The sequence below is a fragment of the Chiloscyllium punctatum genome, chromosome 3 (assembly GCF_047496795.1).
Source record: "Chiloscyllium punctatum isolate Juve2018m chromosome 3, sChiPun1.3, whole genome shotgun sequence".
In the NCBI taxonomy this organism is placed as follows: domain Eukaryota; kingdom Metazoa; phylum Chordata; class Chondrichthyes; order Orectolobiformes; family Hemiscylliidae; genus Chiloscyllium; species Chiloscyllium punctatum.
In genome coordinates, this window is record NC_092741.1 from 121,756,240 (window position 1) to 121,781,038 (window position 24,799).

General features: G+C 38.7%; 1 protein-coding gene across 5 annotated transcripts in view; it reads right to left on the reverse strand.

Moving 5' to 3' along the window:
* LOC140464582 (pecanex-like protein 2) overlaps positions 1 to 24,799 on the reverse strand; it is a 268,742-nt gene that overhangs the window by 214,665 nt on the left and 29,278 nt on the right. For all 5 annotated transcript variants that reach the window (XM_072559843.1, XM_072559850.1, XM_072559861.1 and 2 more), the window contains exons 3-6: positions 20,243 to 20,354; positions 17,820 to 17,859; positions 15,532 to 15,630; positions 8,686 to 10,335 (exon numbers count right to left, since the gene is read on the reverse strand). In XM_072559843.1, coding sequence (XP_072415944.1) covers positions 8,686 to 10,335; positions 15,532 to 15,630; positions 17,820 to 17,859; positions 20,243 to 20,354 — 1,901 coding nt within the window. The remainder of the gene's footprint in view (positions 1 to 8,685; positions 10,336 to 15,531; positions 15,631 to 17,819; positions 17,860 to 20,242; positions 20,355 to 24,799) is intronic.

The window sequence follows — 24,799 nt, forward strand, 5'->3', positions numbered from 1 at the left end:
CACAGAGATTTTGCTGATGTAGGATACAATGAAAAGAAATGAGAGCATCTAGATCAGATAATACTATTTTTTAATCTGTGCAATAAACCCTTCATGTTTTCCTGTCATGGAAAGTGCACCGTCTGTACATACAGTCACTAAATTAACCAAATTCAGTTTAAATTCACAGCAGTTGTTCTTACTTTGGAACATTATCGGGGTCTAAACACAGATTTCCACATCACTGAAAGGCATCCCCCTTTTCCCGAGGATATAAGCTACTTTATATGTTGCTTCAGTGGCAATTTTTCCGGGTCTTAATACTGCTCGAAATAACTGTCTTTGCTATTGCTTTTCATCTTTTAATTTCTGCAATGCAACCTTCCGCACCTCTCCCTCTAATTTGAAATATTTGTGGTCCTTATGAGTGGCATAATGCTGATAAGCATTATATTTCTTCAATGCTGATATTGCAGTATCACAAAGCAAGCAAATCATCCTATCTTTAACAGACACAAAATAATATTGCAGTCCCCAATCCTCATTAAAAGCTCTGCTTTCTTCCTTCAGCGTTCTCTTGGTCTTCTTTGACATGATGGGCTGTTAAGTGATAAGATTTTTAAAAAATAAAATAAAATAAATGTTGATACGGTTAGACTGTGTAACTATTCTCAAATTTCACTTCAAATGGAAAGCCATGTGCACTGTTGTCATCAGTTGATAAACACTGGCATACTGGATACCCACAAGCTCTCACCAACCAGCCTCAGGCAGTAGTGACGCCGGTCAGGCAGGGAAGATAACGTACATTCTAGAGTTGCATTAGAACTAAATCATGAGCATAACAGGTGTCGAAATAGCCCTTATGACTTACCAATTTTTTAATTGTGGCAGTCAGTCTGTGAGGATTATTTTGTTGAATTTTTAAATCTCTGGTATTTTAAATACATTCATTTTAAGATTAAAATAAAAATAATAAAGGATGAAAAAAACATTAATAAAAGATAAAAGATTTGTTCTGCAAAGTTTGGATTCATTCAAAAGGCCACACACAATGGCCTCGAAGGCCGCAGGTTCCCTACTCCTGGTCTACAGGCTTCCTGTACAAGCTCATATGCACTTAAAATGGCTTTTTATCACCTCCTCATACTCCCCAGATACCTCCTCTGATAGAGGTATGAATACCTCACTAGCCCTACCTACAAGTTTCATTTGGATCAACAAAACCCACATTGCTACTGGCCACTGCATTTGTTTAGCCATCTTTTCAAATGAGATGAAAAAGGCTTCCACATCCTTCTCATCAAATTTAGGTAATGCTTGAACATACTTAAAACAGTTTCTCAAGGCTTCTGAATACCAGAGGCTTGCTCCTCCTCACTCTCTTCCTCATTAAGCCTACCCTCAGCCTTTATCTCCAGCCTTTTAAGCTGATTTAAGTGTCAGGTTTTAAAGTTCAAACACTCTCTTTTTCCCTCTCTTCTGCATTTAATCGTAACTCAAACTATCTCATTTCTGCTGCCCTTAGCTCTCGCCTCTAACTCAAGCTGCTTCATTTGCAATTGAATTCTTGCCACCTCTATAGATTCTGATCGTTTCTCCAGCAGGTTTAAATGCTGAGGCACTGCTGTAATTATCTCTCCCTTCCTCACAGAAGCAGGCAGTTCCAATTCCATGTTCTCTGCTCATTTTTGCAACTTGGTCTTATTCACTTTTTGCTAAATTTCCAGTCACCGCATCCACATCCAGAAAGCTTTTGGCAACTGGAAGAGTCATTATTATCCTAAGCTTTGTCTACTCAACCAAACCAACACCCAAAATAAAAACACCAGCACTTACGACTCGCTGTTTAAAATCCCGCAAAAAGAACCCCCAATCTGCTATGGACTAGGCCAGACCATTCTAAACATTCTTAAGCAGATAGACCCAGACCATCACTTTGCAATTTGTTTCACTAAGTGTAGAATGAAAGTTACCCGGATTAAGGTGGCTAGGTTGACCACTAAATTTTAACAGACAAAAACGTATTCACAAAGTTACACAATGAAACACAAAGAACAGAATACAGAACCCAACCTATCCAACCAGACTTAATTATGCTGTTCTGAATATACACAACAGTCCCAATAAGCAAACTCCCTTTAAAAACCAGTATAAATGAAACACATGCAGTTGAAGGGCAGAGAGAGAGAGAGAGAGAGAGAGAGATTCCACACAGCTTCCTGTTGAACTTCCCAGGTCAGACTGAATTAAACTGCTCTGCTTAGCTAGAGAGCTGACCACTCCCCTTTCATTATTCAGGCCACTTCTAAAACACAACCACTTTGGCTTGAAGTCTCATCTGTTTACATATAAACAAAAGGCCTCTCAAAACCCTTTTCATCTCTGCACCAAACCAGACCGATCGCAGCCCAGCCTGTTTTATTGCCCTTTTGAAAAAAATCAAGTATAGAGTATCCTTGAACAAAGGAACAGCCTTTGGAAAAAAAAGGATTAGCTTTGTGACAAATGATAATGCTATTGAACATTATGGGAAGATGGTTAGATTCTCTTGCTAAAGTCATTATGTGACACTTGTGTAGCACAACTTTATGTCATTTATTTGTCATGTTCTCAGGTTTTGGCTGCATTAAAAACGTAAGTTGCTTAATTGTCTGAAGAGTTGTGAATGGTGCTAAACATTGTGCAAGTCAGTGAACATCCTGACTTCTGACATTATGATGGAAGGTCATTGATGAAGCAATTGAAGATAGTTGGAACCATGACATTACCTTGAAAACTACTGCAGTGATGTTCTGCAGTAGGTGTCAGCTACTAACCATCCACTCTGCAACTTTAGCTGACAATAGATGCATATTACTTCAAACAACCATAACCACAATTCTTTGTGCTAGGTATGACTCTCGACAACAGAAAGCTTTCTCCTAATTCCAATTTTGCTTGAGCCCCTTGATGCTATACTTGATGAAATGTTGCCTTGACACCAGGGGTGACTATCCTCAGTTCTGGAATTCGGTTCTTCTTTCCACATTTGTACAAAGGCTGTAATGAGGTTAGGAGCTGTGTGGTCTGGCAACATTCAAGCTGAACATCAGTGAGCAGGTTATTTCTGAGTAAGAGCTACCTGATAACCCTGTCAATGACTCTTCCATCATTTTGCTAGTGATCAAGAATAAACTGACAAGGTGATTGGGTTGGATTTGTGAACGGAATATATTTGGATAGATGCTCATTTATGTGACAGGACAAAGCTGGGCAATTTTCCACAATGCCAGTTAGATGTCAGCATTGTAGCTATGCTGAAACAGTTTGGCCAAACATACAGCTAGTTCTGGAGAACAGGTCTTCAGTACTACTGCCAGGATGCTGTCTGATCCATAGCCTTTGCACTACACAGTGTCTTTAACTACTTAATATGATGTGGAGGGAATCAAATTAATTGAAATTAGCAACTGTGATGCTGGTGACTGGAGGTGTCAGCTACTAACCATCCACTCTGCAACTTTAGCTGACAATAGATGCATATTAATTTTATATTTTGCAATGATGTGCTGGGCTTGATCAATGAGGATGATAATACTTATGGAGAGTCCAGTTCTTGATTGTTATTTAATTCTCCACTACCATTCACAACTTGACGTGACAGGTCTGCAGAACTGTAGATTCAAATAATTGGTTGTAGGACGACGTAGCCCAGTCTGTTGTAAGCTGCTCCCACTGTGTGGTGTATCTTTATCAGGGTGAGACCTTATTTTAGATGTACTACTCCTGACCTGCCCTCTTCACACGACATTGAGGCAGGGTTGATTCGACAACTTGATGGTAATAGTGGAATGGGGGTATATGCCAGATCATGAGATTATAGATTGTGGTTAAATACAATTCTGCTGTTGCTGAAACCATGCTTCAGAGATGCCCAGTCTTGAATTTCTAGATCTGTTTGAAGTCTGTCCTATTTAGCATGGTTGTAGTGAACACAACATGATGGTACATATCCCAAGTGTGAAGGTGGGATTTCTTTTCCACAACTGTGCTGTGATCACTTCTACCATTATGTTATGGCATACATGGCTAAGGAAATTAGGATTTAATTCGATATGTTTGTTTTTGACCAGCACAAAGTTGATAGGCCATTGCACCTTTTATCTGTGCGACAGACCTCTACGACTCTGTGATATAGTCATGTACAGATTCATCTACGGCAGGTACATTTGAGACACTAAGGTCAAATATGATTTCTTTCATGTTGGTCCCAGCACCACCTGCCAAAGGTCCTTTAGGACTTGGCCAATTTGAGTAGCGTTGCTACTAAGCAACTCTTGGTGAAGGACAGCAAATCTTTCCCTCAGAGTATACTTACGACACTCAGTGCTTCTTTCATTTTGTGTTCAAAATGGAGTACTGGGTCATCAGCCAGGGGATTGGTAGTAATCTACATGGTATCCTTGTTCATGTTTAATCTGATGCTATGGACACTTCATAGTATGGTGGCAACGATGAGGTCTCCTAGTGCTTACGTGCTGCTCAAACATATCATAGTATAGCGATAATATCAATAAGCAACACCTCCCATCCCTTTGTTGTTTCCTGACTCCACGATCCCAATGCACTCCTGGTGACTGCATCCTCCATAGACATCCAAAACACTTCTGCCTGAATCCAAACTCGCACCAAGTCCCATTCCCCCATCAGTTCAGACCTCCTAGACACAGATTGGCTCCCAGTGCAGCAAAATTTCCACTTTAAAATTTGTTCATGGCCTCAACCCCCTCACTTTCTCTCCAGACCTAGAATCTCCAAGTACATCAGTGTTCCTCCAATTCTCATACATGCCAGTTTAAATGCTCTACTACTGGAGGCCTGCATTCATTGCTTAAAAACTGGAATTCCCCTCTAACTTTTTCCAACATTCCTTCAAACCTAATTCTTTGACCAAACATTTGGTCAGAGGCTTTTGGTCATCAGCTGTAATATTGCCATATGTGGCTTGGTGTCAAATTTTACATAATCATGCTCCTGTGAAGTGCTTTGGGACCAACATTTTTACTGCGTTAAAGGAACTACACGTTGCCTAATTGAATCCTTTGGTCTGACAAAGTATTAAACTGAAGTTGTATCAGCACTCTAACTGAAAAGTGAACAGATTTTAAAATATTAGATATAAAAGTGAAAAGTCACTGAAGAAAATGCTAGTAGGTGTAATCAAATAATCTTGCCGCTTATTTTTGAATGCATTCATATTTGCTCCTAAAAAACCTCAATTCGGCATTCAAATTTTTTTTTGGTGATCTCCATTTCCAAATTCATGTCGGGAGAAATGAATTACAATGATTACTTTGCTTGTGACTAGAATGTTGTAATTTAAAAGCTGACAGTGAAGCAGATAATGTTAAATCAAATTGACTGCATTCCTTGTGAATTAACAAATTCAGCATGGAGGAGTATGGATTCATCAGCCTTAGTAACAATCAAAATGGTGCCCGTGTTCATGTTTAACCTAATGCCATGGATACTTAATGGTGTGTGGAGTCAATGGCGAGGTCTCCTAGTGCACAACCATACCCAATTGGAGAACAATGTGCCACCATTCCACCACCTCTGCAGGGTCAGTTCTGAGAGTGGAACAGGGCATACCTAAGGTTGGCGATGGCGACATCTGTAAGGTATGATTCTATGACTATGACAATGTAATGCTTGGGGTAGCTCTCCTAATTGTGGCACAAACCCCAGATATCATTAAAGTGCACTTCAATATCAACAGGGTTCACCATTGATACTTCCAGTGCCAAATGGTTTGTTTTGTTTGTTAGTCATTTCAGCAGTCACTTAAGTGTCAACTAATTTGGAGGCACATGTATGCCAGATCAGGTGTGCAGAGATTTCCTTCCATAAAAGGCATTAATGAAAAAATGTCCTAGAACAACCTTCATCCCCTGAAATCAGTGACATTGTCAATGCCCTTGAGGTTATAACCACTCATTCTCACCATTTGTTGCCTTGATGAATTGGGGTGGAGCACTTAGGCCTTGAATGTTGTTATTGCTTCCTGACCAGTGAACTATGTCAAATAGATGGGTATATGAATAGGAAGGGTTTGGAGGGACATGGACCGGGTGCTGGCAGGTGGGACTAGATTGGGTTGGGATATCTGGCCGGACCGAAGGTCTGTTTTCATGCTGTACATCTCTATGACTCTAAGTAATGTCAGACAGCAGGAAAGGCATCTTCACATTTTTAGAGACTTCATCAAGGCTGATGGGATGACCTGGACAATTATCTAACAGGAAACTATTGGGAAGGGAAGGATTTGTTTTGAATGCCATAGATGACTGGAGGGCGTATTGTGCCAGAGAGAACCATTCCTAAAATGACAAGGTGACTTTTCAGTCACCTTCAATTTAAAACAAGCAGTGCCTTCAAAAGATCCTCCAAATCCAGTGATAAGAAAGAGGGTTAACCAGCAATGGCTTCCTCAGGCCAACTGCCCAGCTCAGGACTCATTCAAAGTCTCCTCCACTGAAATGCTTTTGAAATATCAAATTGTAAACATTTTCAGCAACTCATGATGACCATGTAAAAGTGTGAAGGCTCATTTGGGAAGGCGCCAATGTAGAGAAGCACTAATCTTCAGAGCAACGTCTGCTTGAATCTGGAGATTGCATATTGGATTTTTTAGCTCACTTATAACCTACCAAGCCAGAGCACAATCAAATCATCCCATGGAAGAACTGTTGAAGAGAGACTGGTGGGAGCTGTCTAATTGCAATTTACACAATATTTGTTACATTCAGTAATTATTTTACTTTCCAAGTTATTTCAGCTAGGAATGCACAGTGCAGTATCTAAAATTTTACACTGACTTTTCCCATCAAGAAATGTCCACAGGAACCTAACTCTGGCTTTTGTATAGATTCTTATGGGAAATTGTGATTCGCTTGGAGTCATTTCACTGAAAGTTACAATTTTCAGGAAAGCATCCACAAACAAGGATTTACTCTGTGCAGTACTCCAGTTTTGATCTCACTAATACCCTGCAGTTATTAAACCTGATTTTCTACAAGGATACAGAACAGAATACAACAAAATGCTGGAAATGCCAACTGACAACAGAAATCTTAGAAACTTAAGTCAAGTAGCATCTGTGGAGAGAATCAGAGTAAATACATCAGGTCGACAATCCTCGAGTCCTGGGCCTGAAATGTAAACTATTTCTTTCCACAGATGCTAACTGATGTGATAAGTATTCCCAAAATATTGCGATAGTTCACTTCTAAAGGGATGTGGCAAACTTACAAAGGTTGCAGACTAACCTGTAAATGAAAATGCTATTGTAAAACCACTCAAAACACATTCACACCCACCTTGCTGACAATGTCCAAAATCTTATCACATAATACATCGAGAGAGAAGAAAAACCACAACTTCCAAAAAGGAGCATCCCACTCCTTGCAAAACTATCAAGCCTCAGGCACACTGTCTTTCTGTCAAACTACCAGGTAGAATTTGTAGAAAATCACTGACTTCAAAATTATATTTCCCAGCACCTATAATATAATCAGTTCTCCTGTTCTCTGTGCAGTGTCTAATTCGAAACAAAGGATACTAGAATGAAGAGATAATGAGCAGGAATGAGAAAGGAAGATGCAACACAGTGCAATGAGAGCTGCAAGAGTACAACACATTGTTTCTCTTTCTCCGTTCTGCTAAGAGACATTGGGACGACAGCTCATGTAATTTTAACCCGACTTGTCAGCAAGAAGTTAGTGGGATCAGATTGTCTGCCAGTGTTACACCCTGACCTACTTTTCCTAATTTCTATCAATACACCATATGTCACACTCTGTTAGTAATTTCAAACATGTTGCTTCAAACTTACATTAATTATTTTAGAACAAGGAAAGATAATCTTTCTCAACCTCTCAGTTTAATGCACTTTCAGAAACTCTGAACTGCAGTGGTTTTGTAGCAAATATGCTTTTCTTTTCACAGACATACACAATATCCAAAGGTTGACATTTTTTAAAGAAAGAGGTTAACTGAATAAATTGAAATCTGCCTCTGCTATTCTTCAAATGTGCTGATCAAAAACAAAGGTTTTGATAAGCAGAAGAAAAACATTAGATTAGTAGTCCAGCTAACGGGTATTTATACAGGTTGGGAAATACAGTAAGTGGCACATGCTTAAATTGCAACACCTGAATTCAGCTAAAAGTAACCCAGCTTTGTACAAAGATAATAACTGCAAACACAGGGTTTTGGAAATTGCTGAGTCTTCGAACAAATAAGTAAACAAATTAAAATATCATTCTATGGATGCGTTTAATCAACATTATCATGGAAAGGGTTATCAGAATTTCATTCAAATTCTTAATTGAAACTTTAGAAATTTCAGTCATTTGACATTTCTGTCAAGCACATTGAATGATTTCTGCAAAAGTCACAGCACCAGCCAGTGGCCTGATTAGAAGGGGATGGGCAGTTTCCATTGCAAATGCAGAAATAGGAATTCACAATGGAAACATTAACATAAAAGTGTAACAAAAAAAGCAGAAAGAAAGATTTTGTAGACAAATGTAAATCTTTCAATAAAATACAATTGAATTTTCCACTATGCTGATATGGAAACAACATAAAAAAATATATTAGCAAGCAGTTTTTATTTACAAAACCAGTCAAACACATCCTAACATGGTAAAAAAATCATACCTCCACCCATGGCACCCTCCTCTCGACAATCACCTGTCCAGCTTGCTGCATTAATTCTTGAACTATTAATTGATTCCAGCAAGGAAATGAACTCTATAAAGTTTGACTCATTTGGGATCTGCCCTTCTTTGGCCTCTAGATCTGACTTTGAAGTGGTTAATGTTCTTCCCTGATTGTTAGTGCTTCCTCTGGACATCCTGCTCAAGACCACATCTGCTCCTCCATTTGCACTAAGCACTGTGATATGTGTTTGCAGGGAGCAATCAGTCACAGCTTGCTCTTCATGCTGCCTCTGGTTTTCTATTAGGCAATGCACAACTTTCAAGAAGGAGTCTGACACAGCTCTGGAATTGGATGATCGATGTGAACTTTGGTGGTTGTGATGAGTGTGATCTGGGGAACAATAGGTCTGCGAATTAGTACTGGAAGAGGTTTCTATTGAAAGATTATGATGAGATTGCAAACTTGAGGTGCTGCCGAGACTAGTATGATCACTTATGTCCTCATCTTCACCTTTATTGTCCTTGGAGGCCATTGTAGTGGACCAAGACTCATTGCCAACACAAACAGTGGAGTCAGTACCAACACTTACTTGTTTCCTTGGCTTCTGCTTATCACACTGGTGACTAGACAGAGCCCTTTTAAGAAAACTGGAAGACTTTGGTCTGACAGCAAGATCTGCCTTTGATATGAACTTATCAGATCCTGTCATCTGCGTCCCTTTATTCACATTAACATACAAAATTGGCGAGGGTATTAAATCAGCATTATTAATAGTGTCAGTGCTCTTTCTCGTAATTTCTTGCAGTGAATTAACTGTAATATCTGTCAAGTCTGAATCTTGCATATTTGGCAAACTTGGTGTGCGATTAGGACACTGAACTAAATTATTTTGATTAGTCCTAGGCTCCAAACTGTGAATTAAGTGCTTGCTGGAATTCTTATCACGGTAGAGTTCTACTTCTTTGCTTTCTGTAGGCTGCACCAAATAAAAGTTGTTAGCTGGAACCCTTTCATGATCGGGATCATTCAAATCATCCTCTTTTGCTCTCAGATCAGTTATTCTGATCACTGCAGGGTTGGTACCTGGTTCACTTGGCGGCTTCTGGTCCCCACAATCAGCATGACCAGCAATATTCCCATGGGTTTCCTTTGTTTGAATGAAACATTTCTTGAAAGATTTATTTTCATCAGTAACAAGATTCCCATTGCACATTGGTCCCAGCTGAGCATTCCCTGCTTTGATCACTAACACATCACACTTTCTCTCTGATACATCAGTACACTGATGGTCTGGGTTTAATTTATCTATGAATTGTTCAGTAGACACCAGTTGCTCTGACAAATTGAGTGTATCCATCATCTCATTTGGGGTCCCATCGAAATTGGCCGATTTGGCAAATGATGCCACAGTACAAATCTGACCTAAAACACAATGCTTAGTACTTTCAGAACCATCTAATTGTCCTGTAGCATTAATAGTTGATTGGCATGGCACTGTAGATGGGGAAAGGAATGATGGCTGTTCTTTCAAGGTATCATACTCTCCTTTGGGTTGTCTGTTGGATTCTGCATCTTGAGGAACTGTCTGATGGAAACACACTGTCGAATTAGACAGCATCAAGGGTGCTGCACTGTTCTGGATAAGATCTGCAATGAAAACAATTTATACATTTTACCAAAATGAAATGTAATGATAATTAATCAAAGCCATGTGAATAGATGTATTGATCTAGTAAACAAAGTATAAAACTCTTTTTAAACTCAAATACTGACAGATTAACTGCATTTCAAATAATACACTGATTTCCATTTCCTTACAAATTAATTTGGTGAAGATATCACAATCATTGAATTTTATTTAATATTAGTCTGGCACAAAAACAGGATGGAATTTTTATTACAATGGGGACGTGACACAGAAACATAGAAATCTACAAAATAGAAAGAGACTGTTGATCCAATTATGCCTGCACTGGCTCTTTGAAAGAATAGTTACGTTTAGTCCTACACTTCTGCTTTACGTCCATGGCCCTGCAAATTCCTCACTCTCAAGTACTTGTCTAATTATAATTTAATAATTCCTTTTATAATTATTCAGTTAGCTATTATCACCTTTCCAGGTGCAGCATTCAAAATTCCAATGACTGAATGAATGATTTAGGGTCATCTTTCATTTTAACTTTATGGTACTTGGTTATTTACCCTCTTGCCAGAAGGAGTAATTATCCCAATTTACTCTATCAAAACCCCTCACTATCTTGAAAAACTTTCTTTAAGTCACCTCTTAACCTTTTCTAGCCTAAGTAGGTCAGTTCTCACATTTCCAACTTTCTCATAATTGAAGTCCTGGATCCCTGGTGATATCCCTACAAAACGTCTATGACCTCAGCATCTTCCCTGAGGTCTAGTGTCCAGATCTAACCACATACACCAAAGCTGAGACCTAAATGGTGATTTATAAAGTTTCAAAAATATTATTTTGCTTTTATATATCTCCATTTATAAATACAATTAACTTGCCCTTTTACCTTTAATGATTTATGTACGTGACCGCTCAAGTTCTCCCTGCTCATTTACCTTTCTTGAAATTGTTCCATTTACAGTAGAGTGTCCTTCTACTTTAGTCCACCAAAAGTTACTCATGTCACACTTATTTGCATGGAACTTTTCACTGTTAGACTTCTGACCATTTCATTATTCTATGTCACCCTGAAGTCTACAACTATCCTGAAGATCTGTAATTTTGCCAAATTTTAAAACATTTGCACATTTGTTTATGCCATAGTCTAGACCAGAGTCCAAGTCATTTATGAAAAATTGCTAAGATAATGGATTAAAATTGGCAAATTCTGGAATATCATCGCAAGGTACTTCATAATTGTGGAAGAAAATCTATCCACATCAGCTTTGGTTCTTTGTCTTTCAGCCAATTTTATTTCCATACTTTCTCTTAATTCTATCCATCTTCTTAACTAGCCTCCTTCATGGTAATTGCTGAATGCCTTTCAGTTGATCACACAAGCTTTGCTTTTCACAACCAAGATGGGTCTTAAAGGAAATGGCAGCAGAGATAGTGCATGCAATGGTTATAATATTCTAGAATTCCCTGGATTCTAAAATGGTACCAGTACATTGGAGAAATGTTAATATAATGCCCATATTCAAAGAGGGAAGGAGGCAGAAAGTAGGAAACTGTAGTTTAATGTGTGTCTTTGGAAATTATTGGAATCAACTAAGGACAGAGTAATGGGACATTTGGAAAATTAAAATGCAATCTAGACTTTTATGAAGGATAAATAGTGTTTGACTAATTGCTTGCGTTTTTCAAAAATGAAGCATATAGTAGATACAAAGGTTCTGTAGATGTAGTGTACTTGGACTTCCAGCAGATATTTGATGAGATGCCACATAAAAGGACCCTCTCCCCTGAAGCATTTTGAAGTTACAAGGTAAGATCACATATGGTTATGGCAGCACGGTAACACAATGGTTAGCACTGTTGCCTCATAGATCCAGCGACCTGGATTCGATTCCAGCCTTGGGTGACCGTACATGTGGAGTCTGCACATTCTCAAAGTGTTTGCACTGGTTTCTACCAGATGCTCCGGTGTCCTTTCACTGTTCAAAGAGAGATTAGGCCATGCTAAATTGCCCTGTAGTGTCCAGGGATATGCAGGGTAGGTAGATTAGCCTTGGTAAATGTAGGGTTATGGCGATGGGATTGGGTGCTGTATCTGGGTGGGAGGCTCTTCAGAGGGTAGATGCAGACTCAGGTAAACTGAATGGCCTCTCTCTGCATTGTAGGGATTCTATAATTCTGATAGATTTGTTTGGATGGAGGATTGTTAACAAAAGGAAAAAGAGAGTTGGGTTAAATAGGTCTTTCTCTGATTGGTAAGATATAACTAATGGAGTACAATAGTTTGGGCCCCAAGGACCAAATCCTATGTGCAATAACTTGGGTGCAGGGATAGAAATGTACTACAGCCAAATTTATAGATGACACTAAAATACTTGGGAAAGTAAGTAACAATGAAGAAACAAGCAATTTACAAATGGATAAGGATAGGTTTGGTGAATGAGCCAAAATTTGGTAGATGGTATTCTTTTGGTTAAAAGAATAAAAAGACAAATTATTAAAATGGAGAGGGGAACTTCAAAATGCTTCAGTGGAGGGGGATCTGGGTGTCACCTTGTGCACAAGTCACAGAAAGTTAGTATCAAGGTAATAAGAACGCAAATAAAATTTTTTCATTTATTTCTAAAGAAATGGAGTATAAAAGTAGGAAAGTGGTGTTGCGATTGTATAAAACATTGGTAAGACTGCATCCTGAGTACTGCATACAGTTTTGGTCCCCTTAATTGAAGGATGTAATTGTAGGGGAGACAGTTCAGAGAAGGTTCATTGGATTAATCCCAGAGCTGAAAAGCTTGTTTGAGGAGAGATTGAGCAATTTAGGTCTACATTCGCTAGAGTTTAGAAGGAGAGATCTAATTTACATAAATAATATGATTCATGAAATCGATGAAGTAGATGTAAAGCAGATATTTGCCCTAATAGGGAAATCTAGAATTAGACATCAGTTTTAAACTAAGGGATGCCAGATTTAGAACAGAGTCTATATTAGAGTGGTGCTGGCAAAGCACAGCTTTTACCCGAAACGTCGATTTTCCTGCTCCTTGGATGCTGCCTGACCTGCTGTGCTTTTCCAGCACCACTCTAATCTAGACTCTGGTTTCCAGCATCTGCAGTCCTCACTTTTGCCCCTAGATCTAGAACAGAGATGAGGAGGAATTACTTCTGTTAAAGGGTCATGAAACTGTGGAATTCACTACCCCAGAATTTGGGTGGCACGGTGGCACAGTGGTTAGCACTGCTGCCTCACAGCGCCAGAGACCTGGGTTCAATTCCTGTCTCAGGCGACTGACTGTGTGGAGTTTGCACATTCTCCCCGTGTCTGCGTGAGTTTCCTCTGGGTGCTCCGGTTTCCTCCCACAGTCCAAAGATGTGCAGGTCAGGTGAATTGGCCATGCTAAATTGCCCGTGGTGTTCGGTAAGGGGTAGATGTAGGGGTATGGGTGGGTTGCGCTTCGGCAGGGCAGTGTGGACTTGTTGGGCCGAAGGGCCTGTTTCCACACTGTAAGTAATCTAATCTAAAGAATGCAGTAGATGCCAGGACAGTGAATAAGTTTAAGGAAGAGAGAGAGAGAGAGAGAGAGAGAGAGAGAGAGAGAGAGAGAGAGAGAGAGAGAGAGAGAGAGAGAGAGAGAGAGAGAGAGAGAGAGAGAGAGAGAGAGAGAGAGAGAGAGAGAGAGAGAGAGAGAGAGAGAGAGAGAGAGAGAGAGAGAGAGAGAGAGAGAGATTTTTAATTAGTAATGGGTTCAAGGGTTATGGAAGCAAGCAGAAAAGTTGAGTTGAAGCAGAGATGAGCTCAGCCATGATCTTTTAAAATGGCAGAACAGATTCGAGCGGCTGAACTGCCTACTCCCATTCTTTGTTCTTCTGTTCTTATGAATGATCTGGATATGGGCATGTAGGGAGGATTCAAGTGCATTTAGACAGGTTAAGTGAATTTGTAATTATTGGCAGACAAAATATAATGGGAAAAAGTGAGCTATCCACTTTGGTAGAAAAAAAACCCCAAGATAGAATATTTCTTAATTTAAGTGTGTTTGGAAAATGTACAAATCCAAAGGAGCCTGAGTGCCTTTGTTTATGAGTCACTAGCTAGCATACAGGTGCAACAATCAAGAAGGAAGGCAAATGGTATGCTGGCTTTCATCACAAGGAGATTGGAATACAGAAGTGAAAATGTCTTGCTATATTGAACCTTGGTGAAATCATTCATGGAATATTTCTTATTGAAGTAGAGATAAAGTTTCCAAGAGTGCAATGGAGACTCAGCAAAATAATCCATGGGATGACAGGATTGTCTAATCAGGAGAGATTGAGAAAATTGGGCCTTGTACTCTCAAGAGTTTCAAAGAGTGCGAGATGGTCTCATTAAAATATACAAATTCATACAGAATGTGCTACAATGGATGTAGATAGGATGTTTCTCTTGGCTAAGTTTAGAACCAAGGTCTAATCTTAAAACATGAATAGGCCATTCCTCAGAATTTGGGCTAAGTCAGTTAAAACTGAGATAACAAGGAATTTCATTATCCAGAGGGTAATGAATTTTTGTAATTCCATTACAAAAGCTCAATAATTTCAGCATGCTCAGGATAAAAATTTAGATCTCTGGAAACTAATGGCATCAAGAGATAGTGTGGATAAGTGGCATTGAGGTTGACAATCAGCCTTGATTTAAATGACTGGTGGAGCAGGTTAGACAGGCTACGTGGTTCATTCCCTGTTTGTATCAATCTTCTCTTTCGCCTCAAAGAATTTAATTAAATCAGTCATGTTTATTCTTTAACAATTCCATGTTGGTTTTTACTGATTAATCCATGATTTTCAAACATACAGTTTGTTCAATATATTTTTCCAATAACGCTTTTGCCGTTTATGTTAAGATAGCTGGCCTATAGTTTCTATAACTCATTCTCCCTTCGTGTATAATTATGTATCATTAACGACCCTTCAACATCCAGTGCTTTTCCAGTATCTAAAGACCAAAAGATTGTGATCAATGCCTTGACTCTAAGGATAAACCAACGAGATCATTAGGAATACAGTAATAGAGGGGGATAAGGGAAATACCTTTATTGGGGATAGCATGAGAACACACAAATTTCGAAAGATAGGAAATGCAACTGGTCAGACATACCTGATTTTCTGCCCTTTTAAAATGCATTTATCTTCAGTGGAGACAAGAGTGCAAGACTGAGAATATTTACCTTCTCCTTCCCTCTTTAACATTAAACGAGCTCTGTAAGTTGGCTCAAGTGAGAGGACATTACTTTCATGAGCTGCAGTAAGTCTTCTGAAATCTTTATCTGAAATTTACAAAATCACCAATATTAACAACATATTTAGGGTATTTTATTCAACATCCAATCCGCTCTAAACATTAAATCAAAATAAAAGTGTTATTTGAAGAACTGCATGTTTTGGCCCAATCCTCTTCAGATATTTACAGCATATTATTCAACATTTCAACATTCAATGCCAGAAACTCTGACTCTTAGTCACATTGCCTTTATAAGAGTTTAGTCTATGTTCTCCACTCTTTAATAGACTTGAAGACTTTAATAGAATAGAATTTTTGGTCATTGTGTGGTCAAAAGGATCTTTGGATGTTGTTATTAATTTTCTGCATATGGTATGTTGGCAAGGCCAGCATTTATTGCCCAATTCTAGTTGACTTTGAAAAAGGTGGGGATGAGGCACTGCCTTAAATCACTGCAGTCTATATGGTAAAGATGCTCCCACAATGCTTTTGGAAAAGGTGGTCTAGAATGACAATAAAAGAAGTGACAAATTCCAAGTCAGAATGATTACATCTTGAAGAGGAAATTAGAGGTGGTTGTGTTCCAATGTACCTGCTGGCCATGTCCTTCTGTCTCAAGGAAATCATGAGTTTGGGAATTATTATTGGAAAAAAGCACTGGACAGTGGCTGCGGTGCTTCATGAGATAATAGCATGGTTACTGTATATCAGTCACAGGCAGGAATTAATGTTAAATGGATGAATTGGCCAGAATTAAAGTTCAATAAAGATTAGGCATTGATCAGGCATTGTGGGCCATCAGCTGCAGAACTGTATTCAACCACAATCTGTAACCTCATGACCCCTCATATCTCCTTTGCGACTTTCACCAGCCAGCAAGGGTATTAACCCTGGTTCAATAAAGGGTATTGGGGGTCATACCAGGAGTAATACCAGTAGAAATGAGGTCTCAACCTAATGAAGTTACAATATAGCACTACTTGGATCCAAAGGGCAGAGCTAAGTGATCCACAACCAGATCTAAGCCCTGCAGCATTGCATCATCATCTACTCCTCACACCAAACACTCTACCACCATTGGTTCGCCAAATCTGACTTAGTTACACAGCACAGAAACAAACCCTTTGGTTGAACTCGTCAATGCCAAAGTTTCCCAGAGTGAAATAGTCTCACTTGCCTGCATTTGGCCCATATCTCTCTAAACCTTTCATATTTATGTACCTGATCAAATTTCTTTGAAATGTCACAACTGTACCTGTATCTACCACTTCCACTAGCAGTTCATTCCACATACGAACCATCCTGTGTGTGAAAAAGTTGCCTCTCAGTTCCCTTTGAAATCATTCTGCTCTCACCTTAAACATATGCCCCCTAGTACTGAACACCCCCACCATGGGGAAAAGATCTTTGCTCTTCACCTTATCCATACCCCTCATGATTTTATAAACCTCTAAGATCACCCCTCAACCTCCTATGCTCCAGTGAAGAAAGTCCCAGCCTATCCATATAACTCAAACCCTCCAGTCCAGGCAAAATTCTGGTAAATCTTTTCTGAACTCTCTCCAATTTAATAATATCTTTAATTTAGAAGGGTGACCCCAACTGTATACAGTACTGCAAAAGTGGCTTCACCATCATTCTGTACAAACTCAATGTGACACCCCAACTCCTATACTCAATGGTCTGTGCAATGAAGCGCACCATGCTAAATGCCTTTATAATCACCGTCTACCTGTGACACAACTTTCAAGGAACTATGTCCCCATAGCTTTGTGCCATTCAATTTTGGACATTGTGCCAAGCATTTCTCCATTCTTCTCTCTGCACTCATTTCCTGCAGGCAGCCAATTTGTTAGTCTATTGGATCAGGCTTCCAAAACAGCTCTGAGCTGCACTGTACTCACAGTACTCTTCTTCACAATAAGTTCACACAGTTTGCCTGGGCTTGATTCAAACCTGCCCTTGTTGGTTACCTAACCATCAACTGATGACCATCTTCCTCAGAGGTAATCTGGAATAGACTGCTGGGCAAGAAATAAGTGGAGATTTCTTTGAAATCAAGTGTCTTATGATAATTAGCACAGTCAATATTCCAGAGGAGACTCCAAACCCTCACTAGATTTAACAGGTCTATGGAAGCACATGGGGCAGGATACAGAAGGTTAACAACCTCATTAATTCAGTACAAAAAAGACAAGTGGGATGAAAACACAGTAGAAGGATATGTTCAAATACCTTTCAGCGCTTCCGCATCTTTAGGATTTGTTGGCAAATCCTACTTGGAAGAAGCAAAGATTTCAGTCCATCATTTGGAAGAGGATTAAAAAAGGCAACTTCATCGCATACTTAAATACCTGCTAATATTTCAAAAACAAAAATCTAAATCTTACTGCAAAATTAAATCAAGCTATCAACTTAAACTCTGCTCTCGTTCTCGAAGTACAAGGAAATATAATGCTTCTAATTTGCAGTATTTGTTTAGGTGTGAAATTGACCAATTTCTTTTTACACAAGTCTGAAAAGGTTGCTCCATTATAAGACAGGTAATTATAGAGATGCAGAACCAGTCGTACAGTATGGAAACAAACTTCTCCAAATCCATCTCAAAATACTTACTGGATGAAAGAGTACGCCTAAACTGAATACTTTGGCTTTTAAAAACCGATCAGTTCACTATCTTTCTGGATTAGTGGTGCTGGAAGAGCACAGCAGTTCAGGCAGCATCCAAGTAGCTTCGAAATCGACATTTCGGGCAAAAGCCCTTCATCACTATCTTTGTCTACTTAAATTAAAAATTCAAGTACCAATATTAACATGCTTTTTTTTTCTACTTCTCTATTTGAATGAATATTGAGTGAACATTGATGATATTCAATATTGAGGACAATTAACTAGGTCTAAGATGAAGAGAAGATACAATTATGAAACCACTGCTTTAAAACATTGTCATTTCTCCAAACAAAATTAAATAACCATCTGCATGTCAAATTCTTTCAGCTAGTTTCTTGGATGACATTATAAACAAATACTGTTCAAACAAAAAAATGGATCTTTTTCCAGACCTGGGGAGAAAGGAAAACCAAGGTATTTTAAAATAATGCTTCTATCTTAATACCTTTCACTTTTAACAACAAGCTTTTTCAAAAGTTAATCAGCAAATTATTCCAACTCTGAATGTGAATCCCCATACATTTTCCAATATGCAAGTAGGTATGGGCCCTGCGTTTTCATTCTGAATTTGAATTAAGTTGAAACATTTACAAATTACACAGTCAAGACTTAATTTTCATTAAAGCAGTATGCTAAGTCAGACACACACGCTTGCACACAACCTGGTTTGTAAATAAAAATATATATTTTTGAAAAACAACTCTCACTCTACTGCATTGATAGGAAACTCTGATATGAGTCATCAACATCGATTTCAATAGCTGAATGCTGACAGGCAAGCCTCAAAACCAAAGCCCCAAACTATCTGACTAGCTAGGGTCTAAGCTGCAAATTAGGCTTTGATTGTCATGGTAAACTAAAATATATATTGAAATTTGATCTTTTCCTAACCACTTCATTTTTCCACCAGATACAGAACCTTTCACAATAGATGGTGAGCTATTATTGCACATTGGAAATCATTCTCTTGGTGACTTCTAAACAAATTGAATACTGTTAAAGGATCCATATGTATTTTATCAACTGTAAAATTAATGAAGGAAAGCCTTCACCTGAAATTATTTTCTCTCCCAATTTTATTTTACTTTCTCTTCTTGTTTAGAATTGCATCAATTAGCACTCTTTAATCTTTTCACCGCTCCAATAAGAACTTACCTCACCTCCACACAACACTAGCACAGGCCTGGTTAGTTCTCAAAACATTCCCACACGGACCAGCTTACAAATCTCTCAACACTTCAGTATTGACCAGAATACATCTCAATCATCCCAGTACAGAACAAGATACCTTTTATAACTCCCAGTACATGCTTCTTACACACATGCACAAGTATAAACCTGGCTATTCCAGGCCTCTCAAAAAACCTCAACACAGAATATTAGTAAAGTCTCCACAGACAAGGGTGAAATGTGAAAGAGCTGGGGGAGGGTTAGTCAATTAATTATCTGATCTTTTACTGCATATATATTTGCAGAGTAACATATTCCTGTTCTTGCTGGAGTATTTCCTTCCTGTGTTCGTGAAAGTGGATAGCAAAGGCATACTACACTGACAAAACTATCAGAAAACGCTTTAAGAGGAAACAGCAGTAGACACGAATGAGCCAAAGATCTACCTTCAGAGACAGCATTCATGGAATGGAATGGAATATAATATTGTCATTCAGTATCTCCAGAATGCTCCCATAGTTTCCTAGGCTGGAAAATTCTTGGATTAGATGAGAGTTTAATTTGCATAAAGAGTTGTCCAAATTTGGTGTCAGGTCTAACCCGACCTCCAACTTCTTAGCATTAGCCATTGAGCAATACTTAACACAGAGAACAGCATGTGAAAATGGCAAGTGTGTGTGTTAAAGCTAGTTGGGTGACACGTATGCTGGCAGCAAATATGCATGAAAAAGAATCAGCAGAAAAATTACCTCAATGACTCTTCTGAAAAAATTTATTAATTCATTATACAAACTGCACTGTGCCATCACGATACTTACAGAGTCATCACTGACCACAGGGTCCAGCATGGACTGGCAAGAGTTGCGATGGACTGGTGATTTTGAACTCTCTCTTTTAAGAACAGTCAGATGGATATCTTGCATGCCATTCCTGCAACATCAATAAGACAAAGTCATTTAGAAAATATAAGCTGCATTAACAGCAACACAAAAAATATCCAGCAGCAAGATTCATGACACCATAAGCCAGGGTCTTGGCAAGATTTTACATCTACAACATATGTTATCAACACTTCACAACTTTAAGATAGACTTGAGTGATTAAGGATAATTGATTTAACCAATGCACTGCATATCTTGTCATGATCTGGAATGCACTGTCTGAAGCAGTAGTGGAAGCAAATTCAGCAGTAACTTTCAAAAAGGAATTGGATAAATAACTGATAACTTTCACAGTTGTGTGAAGGAACATTGTACACCTAAGACACTAAAATAGGATTGTCTATTTGTCCATACAAAATGTGCATGCAAATCAATTTGTACACTTCTATGTTTTATTTGGTCTATTCCTAAAGGACACTTTAATGAACCTAGCTACAGAAGAGATACATTTCTTATGTAAATTGCAAGTCTACACATTCTACACTAAAGGCTTCTGTACTTTTCCCTCAATGACTCTTCATGGCAGTGAATCCCACATTTTCATTACTCTTCGTAAAGAAATTCCTCCTGATTCCTCCTATCTAATTTTTATGGCCCTTAGTTTTGGTTTCTCCGACAAGTTGAAACAACTCTGACAAATCTATTAAAGCCTTTCATAATTTAAATACCTTTACTAGGTCATCCTTCAGTTTTTCTTTCCAAAAAATGTACTATTTTCAGATAGGTACACTGTCAGCTCTGATATCATTTTAACAAATTCCCTTTTTCATCTTCTTTAGTGTTACGATGTCTATCTCAGAATGGAGACCTGCACTTTCAATAGTGCTCCAACAGTGGTTCTAACCAAGGTTCCTTAAAAGTTAACATAACTTTCCTGCTTTTGATTTCTATCCTTCTAGATATAAAATCATCATTCTTGGCTTGCTTTTATAGTGAGGAGGATGCTCTTCAAAGGTTAGTGTGGACTCAGTGGGCCAAATGGCCTGCTTCCACACTGTAGGAATTCTATGATAATATAATTTATGGGCGGCACGGTGGCACAGTGGTTAGCACTGCTGCCTCACAGTGCCGGAGACCCGGGTTCAATTCCCGCCTCAGGCGACTGACTGTGTGGAGTTTGCACGTTCTCCCCGTGCCTGCGTGGGTTTCCTCCGGGTGCTCCGGTTTCCTCCCACAGTCCAAAAATGTGCAGGTCAGGTGAATTGGCTATGCTAAATTGCCCGTAGTGTTAGGTAAGGGGTAGATGTAGATGTAGGGGTAGGGGTATGGGTGGGTTACGCTTCGGCGGGGCGGTGTGGACTTGTTGGGCCGAAGGGCCTGTTTCCACACTGTAAGTAATCTAATCTAATCTAATAACAAAGGCAAGAGTCACTTGTACATTTCCCCCAACAGTAACGACATGATAGGTGAAGTACAAAGGATGAAACAGTGGGAGCTTGTCAGAAAGGTATCGCAATCATCATGGAGGTTCTTTAATTTATTTGAATTTTACAATTCATCTGAGCGAGAGAAGGTCTCCTAGTCCAAGACAAGTATTTTAAACTTAAATGACGGAAGTAATGAGGACGCGAAAGCAGAGGCAGCTAAAGTGAACTGGTAAACTTTGTTAAGGGATGAGCCAATAGAGATGTAGTGGAAGACATTTAAAGGAATGTTATAGAATTCACAGAACTCCAATGAGATAGAACATTTCCAAGGGAGGACCCACCATCCCTGGTTAATCAAAATATAAAAGATCAGACCAAACCAAAACAAAAAACAAATAATTACAGAAAGATCAAGGCCAGGTCAGAAGATTGGACTCCACATAATAAACAGCTAAGAATAACTAGAAGATTAATAAACTTACTAGCTAGAAATATGAAAAGAAAGTTACGATAGGTCGTTTCAAAAGTGAACAAAACATGTGTTGGTTTCTGGGAAGTGTATCTGAGGAATTAATCATGGAAAATAAGGAGGTTGTAGATGAATTGAACAGGTATTTTGCACTAGTTTTCACTGGAGAAGCATGGATTGAGGATTTGCTAATATACACAAGACTGAGTCAAAATTAATGGGAACTTTTCAGATTGCAAAGGCATAAGGATGAAGGGAGCAAATACACGGGAAACCACAACATGAAAATTTCCCTCCAAGCCACTCACCATCCTAACTCGCAAACTTATTACCAATCCTTCAGCATCACTGAGTCAAATTCCTGGAACCATTGGAAACTTTATCCTTCTACACTTTTCTATCACTTTCTCTCTGTCCCGAGACAAGGAATTAATACAGCAGCTGTATTTTTACCCTTATTTTGCAGTATTTTCCCATGAAGCCAATGAACAGTGAGACAGGTTAGTCAATATATATATAAAAGGACAGAATGCCTTGCTTGGAAGGCCTACATTAACAATTAATTCACTGAAGGTTTACAAATCTGAATACCACAAAAATCCCATGAATGTCTAGTGTCAAATTGGTTGACTGTAACAAAAAGGAGACAGTGTAGTGGTAGTCACTGGACTTAAGAAAAAAAATTTCAATTATTCTTTTGTGAACGCAAGGCCTTTGTCTCTGAGAGGGGTCCTCTTATAAATTGTGTGGCCTGCTGTGCTTTCACTAAATGAGGATATCACCTGGCAGTTAAGGAGTTTTTTCTGGATGAAGCTGGGCTCTTTGTTGGGCACAGCTTGCATGAATTGAAAGAGTGAGTGGCATGCATTTTTAAAATATGATAATTATACTGTATAATAACAGTAATTATCAGGAAATAGCTGTATCAAAGACTACATATCTAACAAAAATGTTGGTGCCAGAGTGTTTAAAAAGCTGACATGAATATGAATACATTGCATGAGTTGCTGGAATCATAAAGTGCCAGAATCCACCATAAATAAACTGTCAATATTCAATCCACACACAATGAAGAAATAACAGTTACATTACACCTCAAAATGAATTGTTCCCCAAGGGTGTTACGCTGGATCTTTGAGTGGAGGTACGTATTGCAGCTAAGTCAGCTCTCATGTATTGTCCTCAGAAGCTCTCTCTCCCCCCCGAGGTCTCGTCTATCTCAAATCTTCCCTATTTTACAAGCTCATTACTAGACAAACAAGCTGTCACCCATTTGAATATTATTTTGCTTAATAGCTCCCCTTCTGCCCTCTATCTATGTTGCGACTTGATTTGTTGGCCTGTTCTGCTTTCTATTTGTTTTTCTCTGGAACACACTTCCAAAAGATCATTAATAAAGTTGGGGATAAAGTGATGCACACTGAACTGATTTTATTTCGAAGACTTTCCCCAGTGATCATCTGGCAGAATCCAATATAACTCTAGCAGGAGGGTGATTTTCCGAAAGTGGAAAACTGGTCCGTTTTTTTTATTTAAGCTGTCTGTATTACCTTTCCACTTAAGTCAATTACTGGGCCTAAAATAAGTCAGGTACACATGGGTTCTGAGATTTGATTTGGCTAGACAAACATCATGACACTATTTGTGTGGCCAACACAGACCAAACAACAACAGTACAGTCACTTTGGTCTCTTTAGCTGGGTGAAGGAGGGTTTCAAAAAGATAAGGAAGTGAGAATTGCACAATACATGAACTTCATGAATGGTGTTGATTGAGAGAGTTAGGAGTCTTAGTAGATTAACATGCATGATACTGGAATGGAGTGCTTATCATCAGGAAAGAATATGTGGCTCTATTCTCCAGAAAGAAGCAAACTGATGATAATGTTTCCCTGAAACATGACCATGCAATGACTCAAAAGTTCCAGCAAACTGCATGCTCTTTACATTACTGAGATTGGATAATGATTATTTTAAGTACATATTATTTCTTCATATTTATCTATTAAGTTATGTATAATTGTTTTAACCATAAACTATGGAAGATTTTTTATAGGGTTTGAAGTTTTTCATGTTTATTGAATGTAAATGAGGATGGCAGAGTGATTGAGCTAAATGACCACAGTTCCACGATGCAGGAAGCCATTCAACTGGAGGAAACAGAAGAGAAGAACAGGTCATTCTGCAATAACGCGCGTTTCATCAGCATGAATTGGTTATAATGTGATTGATGAATTGTGGACATTGTCTAGATAACACAAACTTTCTAATGAACGAGATTTGTGATTTTCTATTAGTGATCTTCTACTGTGTAATTTTCTATAGTATGAGGTTGCAGAGGAACACAAACATCGAGTTACGGCAAAATGACCAAAGTGGCAGTAGTGACAGTATAATGTTCTCTACACCAAAAGAGTGAGAATCCAGAATGCTGTGTTGCCTGCTCGGTCTCAGGCTTGGGACGTGCTCAGAGTTGGAGATATTCAGAGGAAGGGGTAGCATCCAGTTGGCATGGTCCCAATGAGATACATTGACATAGGGAGGACAAGGAAAGAAGTTCTGCATGGTAGCATGAAGAGCAATGCATCAAATTAAGCAG